The 20,535-nt window shown below is 39.9% G+C and overlaps 3 protein-coding genes across 18 annotated transcripts in view; 2 read left to right on the top strand and 1 right to left on the bottom strand.

Annotated features, from left to right (window-relative positions):
- The window catches only part of atrip (ATR interacting protein), a 66,842-nt gene that overhangs the window by 17,107 nt on the left and 29,200 nt on the right, over positions 1 to 20,535 (bottom strand). For 10 of the 16 annotated variants that reach the window (XM_079341969.1, XM_079341970.1, XM_079341964.1 and 7 more), the window contains 2 exons: positions 4,825 to 5,176; positions 4,587 to 4,721 (listed from right to left, as the gene is read on the bottom strand). The exons of 1 other annotated variant lie outside the window; for it this stretch is intronic. In XM_079341969.1, the coding sequence (XP_079198095.1) occupies positions 4,587 to 4,721; positions 4,825 to 4,865 (176 nt within the window). In that variant the 5' untranslated portion in view covers positions 4,866 to 5,176. Of the gene's footprint in view, positions 1 to 489; positions 621 to 4,586; positions 4,722 to 4,824; positions 5,177 to 20,535 lie in introns of those variants that run through there. 5 more of the 16 variants (XM_079341956.1, XM_079341967.1, XM_079341962.1 and 2 more) reach the window with 5 other exon arrangements.
- On the top strand, positions 11,562 to 14,339 carry LOC306822777 (transcription factor HES-5-like). The gene is made up of 2 exons (XM_079341993.1): positions 11,562 to 12,233; positions 12,342 to 14,339. The coding sequence occupies exons 1-2, from the start codon at positions 12,111 to 12,113 to the stop codon at positions 12,759 to 12,761; spliced, it is 543 nt and encodes a 180-aa protein (XP_079198119.1). The 5' UTR covers positions 11,562 to 12,110; the 3' UTR covers positions 12,762 to 14,339.
- LOC306822787 (transcription factor HES-4-like) lies at positions 16,555 to 18,937 on the top strand. Its single transcript, XM_079342008.1, has 2 exons — positions 16,555 to 17,084; positions 17,194 to 18,937. The coding sequence occupies exons 1-2, from the start codon at positions 16,962 to 16,964 to the stop codon at positions 17,512 to 17,514; spliced, it is 444 nt and encodes a 147-aa protein (XP_079198134.1). The 5' UTR covers positions 16,555 to 16,961; the 3' UTR covers positions 17,515 to 18,937.

The following is a 20,535-nucleotide window of genomic DNA, read 5'->3' as shown; positions in this document are numbered from 1 at the left end:
CTTATATTGCATATTTTACCGATACGCGTGAAATAATCCTGAAGTGAGATTTGTGCTGAAAGTAAAGTAAAACACTTGACTGTAACAATGCAGGCATCTGTGTTGATCTTTGTCAATTAAAATGCACACAGGCACAATGAAATAAGACCATGCTTGGATAGGTCTATTAGTGCAGGTTGATGTACACAAAGTTAAATGCTGTAACCATTTCCAGGTACAGATGGGATCCCCAGTTTCTCATGTTGTTATTTTGGGGGTCGCAGGATTAAAAGATTTTGAACTCTTGTCCCAGCGATTTAAAGTCCTTGTTTAATTCCATCAGTAAGGTTTGTTCTGCTGCTGAGAAAAACACTTCTCCTAGCCCTCTTAAAAATATGGAATATATAACTATTATTCCCATAAGGCTGACTCCTACGTGAGTCCAACAAGACGGTGCGTTTCAGCTCAGAATGTGGGATTATGGACGCTTGTACCTGATCTAATTTTCACCTGTCTGTCTGTTTCAGTTGAATGGGCGGAGTCTAGCACACCTGAGCCAGCGTGACGCTCTGAGGATCTTGGCAGCCAGTCAGCGTCCAATCACTCTGCAGATCAAGGGTCAGAGGGGGTGTGGCACTGAGGCAGACAGGGGGGCATGGGAGACCCTACCTCTTAACCTGCAGCATCTCAACCTGCCCCTCCCACCAATGGGGGCCGGGATAAATGCTTCCAGCCCGACCTACCAAGACAGGTAAAAACACACAGAAAAGACAGTTTGTCAGTTTTCCTTTTTATGAGTTAAAAAATATGACACCTTTAACACCAAGGAAAATCAAGATGTTTCTTTTCAAATGAAATAAAATAACAAAATGGGTAAGACAGAAAAGTTTTTTGTGTTTTCACTCAACAGAAAGTTTGGTTTCCAGATTTGCAGCTTATATAAGATATTAATTCTGTTTAGTGATGAGGAAGGTTAAATAATGTTAAATAATTTAAGACATCCTCTCATATTTCAGGGCAGCATGGCATTTAATTTGTCATTGCAAGGGCTCATGAATTATTTGTGTGTATCTTTGAGTCTTTTCCTCGGTGCACATTTGAAAATTAGTCGCCTATGAAGAAACATATTGTGTGTGGAGGTTATCGAGTTTTGCTTTGTACCAGGGTTTGAAAAAAATCAGATTAAAATGTCAACATTTGGTTTTCTTGTTTTGTCTGTCAGACATTTTTACGGCCACCTGGCTTTGCCACAAGATCACTGTGAAGGAGGACGCTACAGCTACATGTCCAGCTCGCCACGGGACACTGTGGACATTGTTCATCAGGTGACACAACAGAAACAGACATACAAATGGACACTTACATACTGTATACACATTCAGCCCAGTTCACAATTGAGCTGCATAAAATTAATTGTTTAACAACCTATCAGACAGTCTCTACCATAGTTAAAGACAGAGTCATTGCAGATGCATGTTTTCATAAAATGAAGCTCAGTAGTCTCACAGAGAACAGACTAGACTAACATTATATATGCTGCGTTAAACAATCGTGACCCAATTAGGGGGTCTGGATGCAAAAGGGTTTGGGTAAATAAATAACATATTTTTCCATCTTTATGCAAAAGCCTACAGAGCTTGCAAGCATTCACATACATTAGAAAAGTTTGATTTGACAGTTTAGTACAAAACTGACAACAACAAAAAGCCTGTGATTGGTAACAGAGTCATTATATTACAGTTGTGTTGTTTTTAATTTTCTTTCCTCTCATCGTTGTCCCCCAGGATCCTGAGCTGACCGGTCGTGGACCAAATGGACAGAACTGCCTGATGGGATGTTGCAATACGAACTTAGAAGAACCTAACGGCTTCCACAGTCAGGTATCCGAGAAAAGTGTTTGCATGTTCATCATACAAGAGCTGCAATTGATCCATTTTTTTGTGAGACTGCAATTCAGACAATGCCATACTTTATGGGTTGTGTCAAAACACGACTCTGTATCAAACACAAATTTAAATATATTGTGACCTTCAAATGAACTCATTCAAAAAGGCGATCCAAATCAATATCCTACTGATGTCGGTGCAGATTGATATATGAAAACAATCAGGCTAACATTTTAAATAATATCCTTGAGATTCTTCACATGTCTACAGTCAAAATATCTCAGGAGCAGACTAAACATGACATTGAACTGATCCCACATACAAGCATTGTCTGTGTATCCAAAGCTTGATACATATTAGCTCCTGTGCTATTGAGCTGCATTGGTGTTAAAAAAACTAAAAACACATCAATGAGTCACGCTGTTTATTTTCTCTTACAACTCTGAACGCACAAACTGTTGTTTGTTTTGACTCTTCCCACACACTCGGTCCTACTTCCAGAAATACTGAAACACCAAATTTGGATTTATCTGCAGCTGAATACAGTCACAAAAAAAGATGCACCATTTCCTCCAGTTTTTGTTTTCTTACCATTTTTGTGACCAGCTGTTTTATGAAATTGGTATTCATTACTTTTCAATGATACTTGAATAATTGTATTTGTGAGCTGTTTTTTAATAGTTAGATGGTTTAGTAAAACAGACTTCTATCTCTTGCCTACTGCATGGGGTCCAAAGTCAACTAGAGTCCACTCTATTGGCTTTCTTTGGGTTTGGTAGTGGATCTCACACCTTATTAAGCATCAACTCGGTTAATGACTGAAACAAGCCAACATTATACTGAGCGATGGTGTGAAAATCTTGCAGACTGATTTGAAGAGAATAATGACTTGTGTGACATGAGACATCTTTCAAGCGACGTCAAGATGTAACCCCGATTTTTAGCGGTCAGGCCTAACATCAACCGTGATCATGATTATTATTTTTACTATGATTCTTTAAAACCAACTTGTATTGATAAATTGGCAAGGGCAGAAGAAGACAATGATGTGGCAGAGGATAAGCTAATCCTGCCTACAGTGAAGGATTCTTTTTGAAGTGAAAAGGTCTAAAGGTCATGGTCTATGCTAATAGAAAAGCCAACATATTTATGGTCTCACTACTGTCAGCCAAAAAATGCAATAAAATAAATGCAATAAAAATGCACAGTCATTAGGGCTGGTCCTACGTAGTACTTTGAAAATATGCAGTTTTCTACTAATTATAGTGTTCTGATGAAGATATTAGTTGGAATGACCTTGGGACTATGAATGCTTGTTGTTGCAGACGGACGACGAGGACTTCATGCTTGAGAAGCCTCTGGGCTTCCTGCCCCTCCATCATGAGCTGGACAGTGGTCTGGGCTGGACTGATGGCTCCCTCCACCAGGGAGACCTTTCAGGACTGGAGACCGAGGAGGGAGGCCTTGAGGACTGTCATTCTCATGGGGCCCTTGCCCCAGGGGGTTGTGGGGGCTATGGAGGTGGTTCCCCATCCTCAGAGTCTTTCATCTCCTCGGAGCTTAGTGACTCTGGCTTCTACAGTGTGAGCACCGGGGAGTTCAGGCACTTCCAGAGGTTGCTGGAGAAGCGAATGCGGCTTTACAATGCTAGGCTGCAACATCAGGGCGAATCCTGTGAGAGGCGAGAGCGACGCGATAGCTGCCCAAAGAGCCACCGCGAGCTGCTGGAGGCTATCCCTGAGGCACTCACTATCCAGCCGCAGTGTCAGCGCCTGCAGCACGAGATGGAGGAGACTGCTGAACCTGTCATGGACCTTCCACCTAGAGGACTTTTCAGGTAGCAACTGGTAGAATAAACACTGTTCAATGATTGTCTAGGTTTCTGAAAGATTAAGTAAAAAGTAAATCTATTTATTAGACTGAATTTTGCCCTTTACTTCTAAACCTTCATGTTCCCCAACATGTTTTAGTGCCGCTGACTGATTTCACTATTCCAACTTTCCAGGGTTTCATCTGTCCAGTTCAACAAAACTGATAGGCCCTGTCTGAACCGTCACAGCTCCAGCAGCGGAGCCCTCTTCAACCCCTCCCATGCTGCAGTCTCACGGATGACAGCTCCAGTCCTCTCCACGTGCAGTACCCCCTCTAGCCATCGGAGACAACTGGTACCCATGCAGCAGCACCACCAGGGCTCTAGTTCAGTGGGGATGTTGAGGAGAAGCCGAACACTTCACCATCGCCCCCCTCCTCAGGAGTATCGTCGCAGGGCGAGCCACCCAGCCTCCCCCTCGTACTGTTCAGCAACCATGCACCATTGTGGGGGTGTTGCTCCATGCAACGTACTGCCGCCAGGCCTACCAGAGGAAAGTGAGCTAAGGGTAGGTATGATTACTTCCCACCCAAATACCTTGGCTGTCTCTCCCCAACAACATCCCTCAGCTCTGGGGCACATCAGGGGTCCCAACATCCATGAGAGGTGCTATGAGCAAAACAGCCAGATCCCTCACCATGACTACTGGCACTCCCAAGAAAGACACATGATGCCTGAACCGTTGTTAACTGAAAGGGACAGAGAAATCGAGAGGGAGCTGGAACAGCAAAGGCATATGCAACAGGAGAAAGAGCTGGAGAGAGAGATGGAGGCTCAGATACAGGAAGAGATGGATAGAGAGAGGCAGCAGGAGCTGGGGAGGACCATTGCCAGAGAGCAGCAGCACTTACAGAGTTTGGTTCACCCTCAGGCTGGAGACGTCAATGACACCTGGCCGAAACCTGCAAACCGTCAGTCCCAGGGGGCTGGAGGAGGCAGAGGTCTCTATAGCACCCTGGAAGGCCACACAGGAGTCAACTGTGCTGCTGGATGGGATGCAAAGAAAGGACACATTAACGCAAGTTTAAGCCCCAATCCCAATTCTGGTCTGCAGCCTAAAACTGATCTCAGCTCGAAACATAGCACAACCTCAAGGATCTCCAGGAGCCAGCTCCTGAGAGACCGAGCATCCCAGCTGGCAGATGAACGAAGTGGGATGAGCACAGACGAGGAGACCAACACCGACATGCTGATGGGTCGATACTGGAGTCGAACGGAAAGAAGGGAACATTTCCTATTGGCCCGTGAGCAGAGGCAGCAGCAGCAGCTTCAAGCCAGAGGAGTTACTGTACGAGATTCAATCAGCAGGGGAGGAGCCATCACAGGAGGGGGAGGAGCTTCTGCTGGAGATGGAGGTATGCTTGACAGTAGAGTAGGCGGAGCTTTTACAGATGGGCGATGCAACACTGTTCTGGAGATGAGTCAGAGGAAGCTGAGTCGTCTGAGGAACAGAAAGCTGTTGGATGACTGGACAACAGTAGAGGAGCTCCTGACTCATGGGACAAGGCTTGATAACCACGATGACATGATGTGTCCCAGCTCCCTGCTGACAGTCACCACCGTCTAACTGCATAGTCAACACGTCTAACACTAACACTGTGTGCAAGTGTGTGTGATGTTACGCTAACGATACATTTTTATTAAGTCATGTTGTCATCTGTCTTAGCCAGATTCACATATGGAGATGGGTATTAGTTAGGGCTGAGTAAAGATACCGGTCCAGGACATTTAGCCTGGTTTAACACAAAGGGAAGGACCTTGTCCAATAATATCAGAAAAAATCTCCAAAGTTGATCTAAATAAAAACCAGTTACCTCAATTTGTCAAACTCTGATTTGGTCATAAAATAACTTTAATGCAAACTGAAAATAAATTCTGCATTTGAAATGCCTCAAGAGAATGATGTACGGTATATTTCTGTCATAAACTAACAGAAGTCCAAATTGTGCTTTATTTATTGCTAGCTGAACATTTCTGCAAGTGATAAAATGTACATCCTCTGAAATACATGCTGATCCATCAGTGAGTATTTTTTTGCCATTCTCACAATTTCTGACTTTGAGACTGCTCACACCTAAAGGACAATCAGCACCTGAGTATTGCAACAAAAAAGACAATATATATCCACCAAAAAAGAGGGTCTTCAATACTTGTGCATCTGAAAGGCAAAGACTAATATCTACCTTTTCAAAAGACTCCAGGAAGGACAGAGAACATGATGACTTGTGAAAATGTTTGACTGTTTTTTTAATGAATGTGCGTATGAGTGCAAACCTCACTGTTTTCACTGTTCTCACCTCAACTGATAGCTTTATGTGTGGGTGTTTCGCCACTGTTCAGCACCCCGGACAAAATGTGTCAGTGCATGACGCTTGTAATGACAAACAACCGAACAAGGTCAGATGATCGCGTACTGTATGTCTGCATCATGTGGTTCATGCTACACCATCTGCTACAAATTCCCCCTGACAAAGTCTTTATCAAAATGATCAACAATCTTTAAAAAGAAAAAGTCCATGAGATTTCGGGGAGCAATATTGATCTGAAGATTTACCAGGCTGTGCACTAATGATAAAGTACTACTTTTACATCAGAACACATGAACTGTAGCAATGAGGACAATGATAACTTAGATTTGATACCAAATTATGAACTGTTTTTTTAATAGGAACTCTGTTTACAGTTTAAGTATTGATTGGTGGGAGCAATGGTGGGGAGAAATGTACCACAGGGTTTGCAGAGGTTATTAACTGTTACCTTACTCTGTGTTTTTTCTGGAGTATATTATGCCACATTCACGTCATATCTTTCAGAGCATGCTCGTGTGCAGCCTCAGTTATAACACAAACCCAGACTAGCCTGCTAGATTAAATTATTTTATTTATTTTTGATCAGACAGCAACAAAATGTCTCTCTGTATTAAATTAGGAAATATTGATAACAATATGTCAATCTACCCATTAGCTGTTACATCACAATAATTGTTTCTGTTACTACATGTGCTTTTGAATCAGATATAGAAATGTATCTATGTAAGGAAGCAAAGAGCCCAAACATACTCTTTATTTAACAACTTTATTTTTGCTCTTCTGAACAAGCACTGTTATTTTTAGTTATTGAAGTTGATCTGTCTTTATTTAGGGCACAAGTTCCTAATTTAAGACACTTGTTGGCCAGCAAAACATTAATTTGGAATATCTAGTTTGGGCTGCTGTAACATAGTTATATTAGTTATCTTAACTATTTTCAATCACATCCTACTTCTTAAATCCATTTATTGGGATCACAGTAGATTGAAGCAAACCATGCTTCAAGGGTCTAACCAACTTGCCAACCATTTAAATTGCAGAACACAGACATAACTGTGAGGCAGCACAGCTGGATGTCTGAAATCACCATCATGTGATACTTCAGTATTAAGGGGATTTTTTTTTCTTGTTAGTACTTTTCTACTGATATGGCGTAAATGCAGCATATGGTTTTTGGCCCCTCATGGTCTGTGGCTTCCTGTTCCTGCATCTGTGTTTACTCTTGGCAGGATGTTTACAAGTCTACCTATCCAGGTAACAGCTTATGCATGTTTATTGAAATCAAATGTGATGCATCGACTGTGTGGAGATCATTCTAAGCAGAAGAAGAAACACCTCAAGTCAATTTGTCCAGACTGCTGCAGCATCTATAGAGCTGGGAGAGAGCGAGAGCTTCGGTCAGTCTTGTTGACTTTCCACTGAGAGCAGATGCAGTTTGAGTAAATCTGATTTCAGGTCCGCAGTTTGGGAAAATGTGCAATAATTCCTCAAGCTAGTTTTATTAAGATAATGACAGAGTTATGTGCACTGCCTGTCATGTTTCCATTTAATGCAGTTACTAGTTTTAAAATACAGATGCACAAAACTGAAGAGTCATTATGAGTCGGTGCACATCATCCTATAGAGTCAATGAAAAGCGCAAACGTTATGTAGATATTCCCATTATTTCTTTGTTTTCAATTAGAGGGACCTAAAAGAACAACTTTTTGCACAGAATCTTTTTGATACATAAAGTTTTCCCTACCTTTCTGTACCAGGGACGGAGGCCAGTTGAACGACTGTAGATAGAGCGATGGTGTGTATCAATGTTTTCCTTATGAACTATCATAGTGATTTATGGAGGAAAAAAAAATCAGTTTATCGTCATTGTGTTGGACATATTTAAATATTTTTCTTGTGATGGTTACAAAACTAATGTGAAAAGTTTTTATGATCTTTAGAAACTTTAAAATCTAGTTACTTTACTTAGGAGCTGGTGAAACTTTAATTTACCTTTTTTTTTTTTAAAAGAGTGGATAAAAAATGTGAATATTATCGTCTCTTTCAATGGCTGAATTGAAATTTACTGTTGTTTTGTGTCATTATGACATGTACATATTGATTTTGTCAGAAGGTGCAGACGAGGTTGAACTTGCAACAGGATGGTTGATCTCCAAGTGGTTTATCATGTGATTTTGTGGGTTTATAGCTGTGTTATGGAGTCTGTAAATACAGCACAGAGATTTACATTTGTAGTCTTAGTACATTAATCACTCACAATATTGTTACACTCACGGGAGGTGACTCAGATTGTATTGAATGTTAAATGTGGCATCAATTAATTATTAATTATCACTGACACTCTAATGCTTTAAGAAACACAACGATATTATAGAAAATCATCTTGTTTTGTGTTTTCTCCAGGATTAGATAAATCAAATGGATATCACTTCATTGTGTCCCGGGCAGAGATGCTTCTTGGATTTGTTTACAATGCAATAAGTATTGTGAGCTACGTTCTAATGCCGGCATGCTAACATGCTCAAAACGACATGGTCAGCTGAGCAGACCCTTTAATCATGTAAGATTTCCTGGTAAGATTTAATTTATTTTGTTGAACTGAAACAAGAGACTCTTGAACTAGTTACTAGTTCTTCTGGTTTTGGGTCATAAAGAAGCATTTTTACAAAATTCATATTTGACCTGATTATGGCGTTGTTGGCTGAAAAGTTAAAACCTTTCCCAAGGTTACCTTGTCTAAACAGTTGCCTGCAGACGTACATGCAAAAGTCTGTAGAAATGTCAGGCAGCGTCAGAATAAAAAGATAAAACCCTTGCACATTAATATATAAATAATAAATAATAAATAAGGAAGCTGACGGATGTTCTATCTCTGTACAACAGAAACTGCCCTTTTTCTTAAAAGACATTTTAAGAAGTGTTAGGCGGATGAGAATAGGGAAATTAAAAGTGGCAGAATTTGCTCTCAGTCTTTGCATGCTTGCCAACAATCCAACTGTCATTAGATAATAGGACACTTATTCAGACCAGACATTGTTCATTGACATTCAAGGTCCAAAGTAAAAAGCAAAGAGGCATAATGCCCTGGGTGCGATGCAATCTTTGATTTCACCAACTCTTGTCTGGGGAATAATTTTCATTTCATTAACGGGTTAAATTGATCTGCATTGACATGCAAAATGGAGTTGGTCGACATTAGCCAAAGATGTCTTCCCTCAACTCCAACTCCATTTCTGCAACTCAAATTGCTCATAGGACTGTTATAACGAGCAGCACCACAGAGATACATTCTTGGCTGTGTTAGCCATTTCCCAGATATCCACTGGCTACACCAGATGCCCTGAAATATTGGCCGTCGCCCCGAGAGGCTACAGAGCTGTTATTGCTGAGGGGTTCCCAGATTGAACATGTACTGTGGAGTTGCAGTCATCCTGATTGGCTTGAATGTGGCGTTTGGCTTTGTGCTCATTTTCCCACATAAACATTTCTGGAATAAGAAAATAAATAGAGTGAGTAGTGGGGCTGCTATGGTAGGCCTAAGTACCTGATTTCTTTGTACTGGATTCAAATAGATAAAACTGATATTCATCTTTTGAAATGACCCTGGAGAAAACAGAGAGTGTGATGATTGACAGAAATGCTTGTTTGTTGAAAACACTTGGAATCAGAAGTGAAATCAAACCTCAACCCAGTTTGTTTCCACTTTTATTCCTCTCTCGGCTGTGACTCAAACTGTCTGAATAATGGATGACGAAGAAAGATTTATTTTTTTCCTTCTCACCCACCTCCCCCCTTACATTACACAAGGACACAGAGAGCTGAAAATAGTGCTGCTGCCTGTCCTCGTGTGATGTGAAATTAAAAGCACACTGGAGCGGAGACACTTGCTGCTGGGAAACTCTAAACTAGACATCAGTCCATCTGACAATCCCTCCATCCCGCCTGCAACACAACCTCCATCTGTCTGTGCAAGGGTACTTTTCACGACGGCAAGCTTTTTGGAATATGATGATGTACATGTGATTGTAATAAAGAGATTTAATTAGCTATTAAAAACGTGGTTTGTGTTGTCATTGATACACTTACAGTGCATCAGGCTGAATCAGGTCTTTGACGCCTCCTCTGATGGGTTTAACAGAAAATATGTTCCTATATGCATGAAAAACCTGCTAATCTGTTTTAATGTTTGTGTGGTATAATCATGGATATATTAACAAGGCTACACTTAAAACCTGAACAACAACAATCATAAAAAACATTTACAAAATGTATTTTACCGACTCAGATTTTGTACAATTAAAGTAGTTTAATTTCCCAGTGAGGTTTTGTATTTCTCATGAATTAATACAACAAAGCTATTCAATTATAAACAAAAAACATAATTATTCTTCCCCGGGGGGAAATTCAAACTATGATATGGTTTCTGTTACAAACATTGATTTGCTGACAGATTGTTTTGTAGGAATCTATAACTTGTGTTCAATCACTTCAACCTGAAGCCTCTTAAATGTATGTAGCTCATTTAGCCTGGGTTTATAAATGAAAGAAAAAAAACCTTTTAATAATTTCAATGTCTTCCTATTTCAAGCGAGAGTATTCTTCAAACTCCAACGAGTAAACACACAACCCTAACAACCAAACACACGGTTATTGTACATATACATGTATGTATGTTTGGTAAACATGACACAATCCTTTAAGGTCTTTCATCCAGAGGGATTAATGTCACTATATTCTTATTGAGTGACTGAGGTGGTCGTGGTTAACCAAATGAGAAGTGCCAATTACAAAGACACTTTAGCTTTAAGCTTTAACGGTCAGTTTCAATTTGACATCGATCAGTTTCTTATTCAACAGCTCAGCTCTAATGTGATGTGTAAAAAGCTACACTTCTAATCTTCCTCAACTGACAGCAGTGAAGGTACAGAATGGGAAAGCAGAGGAAACTCTACACATTTGATATAAAGAGAATGATATGCAAAAGTAACATCCATAACTATAGGTTCACTTTATCAGCTCACACTCTCTTATCAGAGGACGACTGCTGAACCACTTCAACAAGCTACAGCCTTCCTCTGATAAGAACCTGAGAGAGGCTGACTTCTCTCCTCTGAGCTCCACAGTCCAGACCAGCATCAGCAAAGAGAAGAGTCCAGTCCAACAGCGCCCCCTTGAGGCTGTGCTAGACATCTTCAGACAGGAGTTAGATCTTTTTTTTTTTGTTTCGTTTGCTCAGTCATAAAATGAATCAGTTCATAAAGAAGCATCTTCTTGTGATTCTCCATACTACATAGTGCACATCTCGGACACAACACTGAAGTTGTATTCTTAGTTGCACTTATATCTTGAATCTTTAACATGCTGAATTTTGTTCTGTTATTATTATCTATTTTAAACTGTAATAAGTTGAAGTAACGTCCCTAAAATTGATTATGCTGTATTTAATTTTACTGCATTTGACTGTTAAATCATGTAGAATTACAGTATATATCTGGCCAGCAGTATATATCTAGCCCACCACTATAAAGTCCCTTACAGTATTCATGCCACAAAATTACAGTATATTGCTGGCGTCTCTGCTGCCAGCTCTTCACTGTTATTTTACAGAAAAAAATATTAACAGTGTGGTTGGTGTTGGAAATAACATTGTGTGTAATACCTCAAGCACTGCGTCTGAAGCTGCCAGTGTTTTTCTTTAACAGTGGCTTGAAAATAAATTCCTTTGTATACAGTTTTGCTTTACTTTTACTCTGAGTGCAATTAGGTGTTATTCATCCCACTTCATCCCAGTAAAGTAATTGATCCCAGCATCAGCCAGCAGATCTGCTCTAGGGTCAAGACTTTCCCAGATTCTCTCAGAGCTCTTTAGGACTGCATCTTTCACCCCTCAGTCCTGCACCTGTTCCCTTGAGCTCTAACCCATTGCCCTTTTACCATTAAAACCATTCGGCGCGTGTAATCTTTCATTGTGCAGTCATGCTCTCTGATTGGTTGAGACTGTGAGAAACTCCAGTCAGACCCAAACCCACACATTGATATGGAGATGTGGGAGTATAAATAGGAGGGATGAAGCCAGCAGAGATCAGATTCTCTCTACTGAGACCTCTACAGCACAGACATCCAGACATGGCACCTACAATCACTGCAGCAGTGACCAACTCTCAGGACCATCTGACTCTGACCCACAAGGTAAATTCAAGATCCAACAAAACTTCACCTTTCATTTGAAGATGTCTTCTTACTCTAACATGCTTCCCAGAATAAGTTGACTAATGAGTTTTGTTTTTCTTTCTGCAGCTCAGAAAGCCTCTGGTGGAGAAGTTACGCAGAGAGCGAATCAACAGCAGCATTGAGCAGCTCAAGTCTCTCCTGGGTCCAGAGTTCCTCAAACAAGAGCCAGACTCCAAGCTGGAGAAAGCAGACATCCTGGAGATGACAGTTTGTGTCCTCAGACGACTGCAGCAGCAAAAAGCTGTGACCTCAGCAGCTGTTCATCAGGGATACTCCAGGTGTGTCCAAGAGACGACACACTTCCTGTCAGGTCAGCAGGTGAACATCAAGTCTCAAAGAAGACTGCTGAACCACTTCAACAAGCTGCAGCCTTCCTCTGATAAGAACCTGAGAGAGGCTGACTTCTCTCCTCTGAGCTCCACAGTCCAGACCAGCATCAGCAAAGAGAAGAGTCCAGTCAACAGCGCCCCCTGGAGGCCGTGGTAGACACCTACAGACTGGAGTTACTACCAGACAAACTGAGACGACCACATTGGTCAAAGATTACTGGACTGGATTCTGTGAAATTCATGACAGCAACATTTATTTTCCCAAATAGGAAAAGTGTAATTCTAGTCATGCATGTTGCATGATGTGAATCTAATTGTATCAGTAATTGTTATATATCACTGGATCACTGGACTGAATTGTGTATAATTCAGATGGCAAAATATTTTTCAAATGAGAAAATTTTAATCTTTACATGCATGTTGCATGAAACACCTGATTGCTTCTGCAATTAATGTAAAACTTTACTGTACTTCATATGTAGGTACTACTATATAATGTGGTTTCATTTAACTTTTTTCATTGATCGTACCGATCAAAAAGTTGCATTTTGTATTTAATGAATTTTAAAAATTTGAATGGACTCTTCCTGAATGAAGAGAAGCTTTAAAACTTTCTGGTTAAGAAAAAAAACTAAAACATTTCCTTGAGAAACAAATTAATGTGGCTTGAAGCAAGTCTAAAGTTTACAGCTTTGGTCGACTGTGTGGGCATGGAGCAAAACCTGAGTTTAAATTTTGATATTAAATCTGAAAAAATTATCTGTTTTATGATGAGTATTTCATCCTTCCATCTGAATATAATTGATCACTGTGTGATTATTATAACATGATCTGTTCGTAGGTCAGCGTTTCTTCCTCACTTCTGTTAGAAGTGCAGAGTTAGCAAGTGTTTAATGTTTCATTGTTATTGATGTCTTTTGTAAAGACGATTGTTCCTCTGCTCAGTTTGAGCACAGTGTGCCTTGGTGTTGTTACCAAGTTAATGTTGTGATGCATCATCACGTGGACACATCCACTGTCCTTCTTTACCATTGAGTGTTTTCCAATAAACAACAAAACAATCTCAACACCTACTTTCTATGTTCACTTGTTGATTTGACCACTCTGATAATTCAGACTACACAAAGTGTCTGTGTCAGAATCTGTCGTTGATAAAAGCACTTTCATAAACTCACATAAGATCAGAGAGCAGCATCAAAATCAGACATTTCAAACAAGTACGCTTCAATAGCTTTGATATAATAAAAGTCTCAATATTTCACCCGATCAAATTTGATAAACTCATATTTCATGCAGGGTTCGCTTGACAGGAAGTCGTCAAAACCAAGAGGAAAAGTGAAGTTCTTCTTATTTTTAGAGGCCCAAACAATGCAGAGATTTTATTTCTATGTCACTGATAATTCAGCATGTTGACAGTGATGGTAAAAGATTATGGGGATTTCTGGCTGAAATCTTGAGCTCTCGCTTAAAACAATTGAAATAATTGTTTTACTCTACTGGCACTTACTTTTCAAGTGTCAATGTGTTAAAATGCTCTAAGTAATTAAGTCACGGTTTAATAAGCAGCTGTAACCCCACCAGCAGTCGACTATGCCAAAGGGGTTTTGGCACACTTCAGGAAACATATGCCTCACCCTCTCTCTCTCACACACACACACACACACACACGCACGCACGCACGCACGCACGCACGCACGCACGCACGCACGCACGCACGCACGCACGCACACACACACACGCACACGCACACGCACACGCACACGCACACGCACACGCACACGCACACACACACACACGTCAATGAAATCTAAAATATCAAATCCAGTAAAATACAGAAAAACTCTTTATAACTGTATATTTAAATATCTTACAGTTCAACACTAAAAACACAAGGTGCTATATTGGTATGATGGTAAAGGCCATTTATTTTTGGTTGCATTTTAACACAGTTTAAAGCCTTGAGGGATACCAATGGTGTTCTTTCACTCCAGATGGTTGGTGACGTCAGGCTGGGTTTCTATTATAACGCAGCAGCAGCATCGTTCACAAAAGCTCCTTTCAAAGTCTTTTTTTGTGCACTGACCACATCATGCAAAGACCGCGTGGGAAACTGGGGGCGACTTTCTACTCATGTTAACTTTTAGCCACAGCACACTGAGCCAACACACCTGCTACATCTGGACACCAAGATGACTTCCATCATCCCAGAATTTCCATCCGACAATTAATAAATTACTTCTGGTTTTGATTTTAGAATAAGGAAATGCAAAAAAAAAAAAAAGATACTCAAATTGTGAATTGGATTTAAGTGCAGACAATTACTGCTTAAAGTCTGTTTGGTTTGACTATAAAATTGTGAAATGCTTAAAGGATGACCGTGTTAAAAGCAGACAGGTTGTTGTTTAATATTTGATCATGGATGTATAAATGCACACACACCAACTTAAGGAAAAGGGGGAAAGATATGTGCAAACATCAATGACATTGATCATCAGTACTTGAGGTTTTAATTGTCATTGATCAAATGATTTAAAATATTTTATTGACAGCTTCTGTATCTGTGGTCCTTCATTTCTGCAGCTGACTCTCTTTAAAATCAAACTGTTCATGCACTTTTTAAAACAGGTGAGATAAATGTCAAAGTATAAACCGCTTGGGGCAGAAGTGGCTCAGTTGGGTCTGATCCCCGGCTCATCATCTCTTTTTTCATCTCGAGTCTATGATTTGTGACGTCCCATGAAATGTGGGAGGTACACAGCATTCCTTAAATATTTGAATGATGAACCATAAAAGTGGTTAAATTAAAGCTACTGCTGAAAAGGGATTATAAATGTAATTACGAGTGAATCAAAACGTTCATTTTGAAAAAAGATTTTGCAGCACTTTTAAGACATTTAAGACACATTAGTGTTAAACTCTAACAATCACAAAGTTCCTATTTGAAGTGATCAGACGTGTCGTAAGTGGTGCATAATGAGGCACACTTCTATTGTTCCTGCTGTGAAAGGACAGAGTGTGGGAAAGCAGAGGAAGCTCACTCACAGAGCCTCTGTGGGACAATTGATCCTGACCTTTGACCTGAACAGAGACAGATTCAAATGACCCTGCTACAGAAATGTAAAGTTCCTAACCAGTTAAAAAAAAGTGTACTTCAAATACCCTTCACAAAAATTGGGGTTCTGCAAACAGGTTAGTGAAGAAAAGTGCTAAAGGGTTGGTATTAAAAGTTATAAAAGTTATTGATCTGTAAATTGTTGGGCTGATTACCTTCCAGGTTTAATGAAGGTTTTCTTTCTTTACTTTAACAGAGAGTTTACAGCACATCAGTCCATCTTCTGATGTAGGAACATTTTAAAATCAACAGTGATGTGTTGGAATAAGTAAATATTGGATATATTTACTATATAAGTCATGCGAATACAGACGAATAGCTTCAGGAAAGGCAAAAGCTCCCATAATTTGCGTTGCCCCCCTCCCCTCCACTCCTTTCTCTCCAGAGGGATTTGGCACACTTCAGGAACCAGCTGCTTCAACCCTCTATTCCCAGCTATGAAGCTGATAATTCGATAAGGTTTCACGTAAAAGTACTTTTATGACTCAATGGTCAAAAAATGTGTCATTGGAGGATGACTCCCAAATTTGTGGAAAAAATATCCGTAGGTAAGCTGTCGTGGTCTTTAAAAAGCGCCTCAGCAAGCTGATGGTCTTCACTCCCTCCAGATGGTTTGTGACGTCTGGCTCTGTTTCTACGACAACACACTTCAGGCTTCAATTAAATCCCCCTTTCATGTCACTGACCGCAGCATTCAGAGAGTCACTGTGGGAAACTCAGACCAATGAGACACCAACACGAACCAACCAGGCATACCTATGAAGACTGGACAGTTCAAAAACACAGAGATACAGCAGAAACACTCAAACTGCTGTGAACTTCAAGTTTGAATTGACACAATGTACAATACATTATAGCATATATATAAAGATATACACAAATATAGGATATGACACACGTTCTCAATACCTCACTGTACCTCATTTATAAGTAATAATGAAGAATAGAATGACTCTGATGGGCTGGGCCAAAGTCATTGATCCCAGCATCACCCAGCAGATCTGCTCAAGGATCAAGACTTTCCCAGATTCAAACAGGGCTCATAGAGATCCTGCCCTTCACCCCTTCATCCTCCACCTGTTCCCCTGAGATCTAACCCATTGCCCCTTTTACCATTGAAGCCAATTGCAGCGTGTAGCCTTTTATTGTGCAATCAAGCTCTCTGATTGGTTGAGACTGTGAGAAACTCAAGTCAGACCCAAACCCACACATTGATATGGAGATGTGGGAGTATAAATAGGAGGGATGAAGCCAGCAGAGATCAGATTCTCTCTACTGAGACCTCTACAGCACAGACATCCAGACATGGCACCTACAATCACTGCAGCAGTGAACAACTCTCAGGAGCATCTGACTCTGACCCACAAGGTAAATTCAAGATCCAACAAAACTTCACCTTTCATTTGAAGATGTCTTCTTACTCTAACATGCTTCCCAGAATAAGTTGACTAATGAGTTTTGTTTTTTCTTTCTGCAGCTCAGAAAGCCTCTGGTGGAGAAGTTACGCAGAGAGCGAATCAACAGCAGCATTGAGCAGCTCAAGTCTCTCCTGGGTCCAGAGTTCGTCAAACAAGAGCCAGACTCCAAGCTGGAGAAAGCAGACATCCTGGAGATGACAGTTTCTGTCCTCAGACGACTGCAGCAGCAAAGAAGACAGCTGAACCACTTCAACAAGCTGCAGCCTTCCTCTGAACAGAACCTGAGAGAGGCTGACTTCTCTCCTCTGAGCTCCACAGTCCAGACCAGCATCACCAAAGAGAAGAGTCCAGTCAACAGCGCCCCCTGGAGGCCGTGGTAGACACCTACAGACTGGAGTTACTACCAGACAAACTGAGACGACCACATTGGTCAAAGATTACTGGACTGAATTCTGTGAAATTATAAATATTTGTTCTTCTGTTTTTTTAAGAAGACAGTTTTGTTTTCTCATATTTAAGGGAAATGAGAGCAAAACATATCTTTTGAGAAAGAGACCTTTCATTGTCATGTATGTTGCATGAACCGAACCTTACTGCATCAGCAGTTAAAATAATAATTCTCGCACTGGAAACACATTTAAAATATGCTATGCGTATACATGTGATTTTACATATATTGTACTCTGCTATGGTAACATTTGTTATCTTTTTATTTGTTATTATTATAATGACGAAAAAATGTCCTTATGGACTTGGGTTCATTTTTGTTTCTAAAATATTTTAAATGGATCTGTTCAAAGATTCAAATGCCTAACCTTTCTATTTAAAGGATTTCTTTTCTGTCACAATTTTCTTGTGATACTTATTTGATGTCCCGCTTGTTAAAGTTAAAAAACAACAACAATGGTGTTATTTGTCTCTCATTGAGAAGTTATGAGCATTGATTATTGAAAAATGATCTGTTGTAAGATCAATCTGTTGACTTTATTTCCTTTAGAGGACTTTTTAAATGTATATCGTCAGTTTTCTATTTACCTTACAATGTCTGCATTTTGAGAATCCGCTATATTAACGGATTATTCAGAATTATGGTTAAAGGGTTTATTTGTTGAATCTACATGTATATGGAAAACAAGTCTCAAGCTAAAGTGAGGACTGTGTCCTCAAACATCTTGTGTCTTTTATAAAGACGATTGTTCCTTCACTCTCTGTGAGTGCAGCGTGTCTTGTAAAAATCTACAAGCTGCTGTTGTGATGTATCATCACCTCCAGATGGAGCTCTCTAACTTCATCTTCCTCCATGTGCCTTGCTCAATAAACAACAATGCAAACTGCAATTTGTCTGTTCTGTCTTTCTTGAATTTTACTTAAATATTAATTTGAATGTTATTGTCTGAACATATCTGTGAAACTAAGGATACGATTTTTAGGGAAGCTTTATTATAAATGTCATGTGATAAAAAAATATTGTGCATCCCCATTTTGTTGGCATGTATTGTCAATGTTTAAAGTTCAGATACTGTAAAAAGTGTGATGCCTAATAAGGCACACTACTTAAGTGAACTGACAGAATGTGGGAAAGTAGAGGAAGCTCACTCACAGAGAACTGTGGGACAATAGATCCCGACCTCTGACCTTAGAGAGATGTTAGGCAGCCGGGCACCAACATGTGTCTACGTCTTCAATTCTAAATGTTTCTCTGATACATGTTGGGATTAACATCTTGTCTCAGTATTTTCAGATTCATTTAGCCAGGCTAAATATATATATATATATATATTTTTTTTTTTTTAAGTAAAATGTACATGACTTGATGGGCATCAGTACCTTAGTGCTTAATACAGGAGCTCCATATGCAAAGGCTTACTCTACAGCAGCAGGCAGCCCTGGTTCAAATCTGACCTATATGTTTCCTTGCCGGCACGTTGTTCCCCTACTGTCTCTCTCGCCAGTTTCTAAATATCACTAGAATAGAGGTATGAAAATCCAAAAAATTAATAAGCTAAAAAAACAACAAAAAAAAAAAACCTTCTTTGAAATTTCAACTTTGTGGAAAAACAATTCAAACAAGTTTAAGTCCACTTCAGAAAACAGGACGCTCACAGTGTGTCTTTCCTGCAAATAACTGTCTGATAACAGAAGCTTACATGTTCAGGTCTGCAGACATTTGTGTTTGGGATAGAAATCTAAAGTTAAACCTGAGGAGGACTCTACCTACACTTTCAAAAAGAAAGGCATTTTTCCCACAGGTTTCTAACGCTTAAAATCAGGGGGGCAAGTAACATCGTCTGTTCGTCTGCCCTCTTCTGTAGATAAATCATGAGTTAAGTTTTGGAGAAACATTTTTGGGCTTAGTCAACATGAACAGTTGGTTTAATTTAAACTGCAGTACTAAGGGGTTAGCTTTGGGCCACTGCGGCTTAATTTCCTTACTTGTTGCATTTGTCTTTTTCTTGCAGAGTTTCATGCAAATCTGAATATGACCTCCATGGTATTCAATCAACTCAACAAGGTTTTTCAAGACCATCTTCTAATTTGGAAGTCTTCTAAAATCATGGTAGTTGTTATTTCTGTAAGATCTGACACACTACGATCAACTTCAGTTAATTGTTCTTTCCTTTAGTATTAACCTTATCTGACATCGGTGGACAAAACAGGGAAATACAAAAATTCACACAAATGGTCGAACATAAATACAATAAACAAGAATCTCCCAATTTAGTTTCGAATAAATATAAATGATGTGTGCATAATAAGTATACCTTTTTTAAAGAGGTCATTGTGTTCTACCATATACACCTGCACACCTCCTTGAGAACAGAGCATCTAAAACCATTTAGAGAGGGGCACAGGCCGATTTTCTGCTCATACAAAGAGTGTGGGAAAGCTCTGGAGAGCAGAGAGGAGAATAAAAGAAATCAATCCCACCAGCAGCGAAGAAATTCTCCAAAGGGGTTTTGGCACACTTCAGGAAACAGCTGCCACCCAAAACCCCTCTGCCCCCCCCCCCATGTCAAGAGCTGAATTTATTATGTAATGACTCATTTTCATCAATGAAAGTTTGATCAAATATAGTACATTGAAAAAGGATGAAAACTATTGTAAGCTAAAAAAATTTAAAATTATAAAAAAAGTTTGAGTTGAACTTTTTAATAGATTCCCCTAAAAATTCAAGTTGTATGAAATGTCAGAGCCAGCCAATGGCGTGCTTTCCCTCCAGATGGTTGGTGATGTCAGGTCCTGTTCCCATAACAACACACAGCCAGCATCTGCCACACAAGACCCTTTTGTGGATCAATGACCACACCATAAAGGGAATCAGTGTGGGAAAGTGTGCTGGACTTGTTACTCACACCGACTATCAGGCACGTGTCAAATGACTCTGTGAGGCTAACACAGTT

The sequence above is a fragment of the Symphodus melops genome (assembly GCF_947650265.1).
Source record: "Symphodus melops genome assembly, chromosome: 4".
Lineage (NCBI taxonomy): Eukaryota > Metazoa > Chordata > Actinopteri > Labriformes > Labridae > Symphodus > Symphodus melops.
The sequence above is the reverse complement of the archived record's forward strand: the minus strand, read 5'-3'. Positions and strand labels throughout refer to the sequence as shown.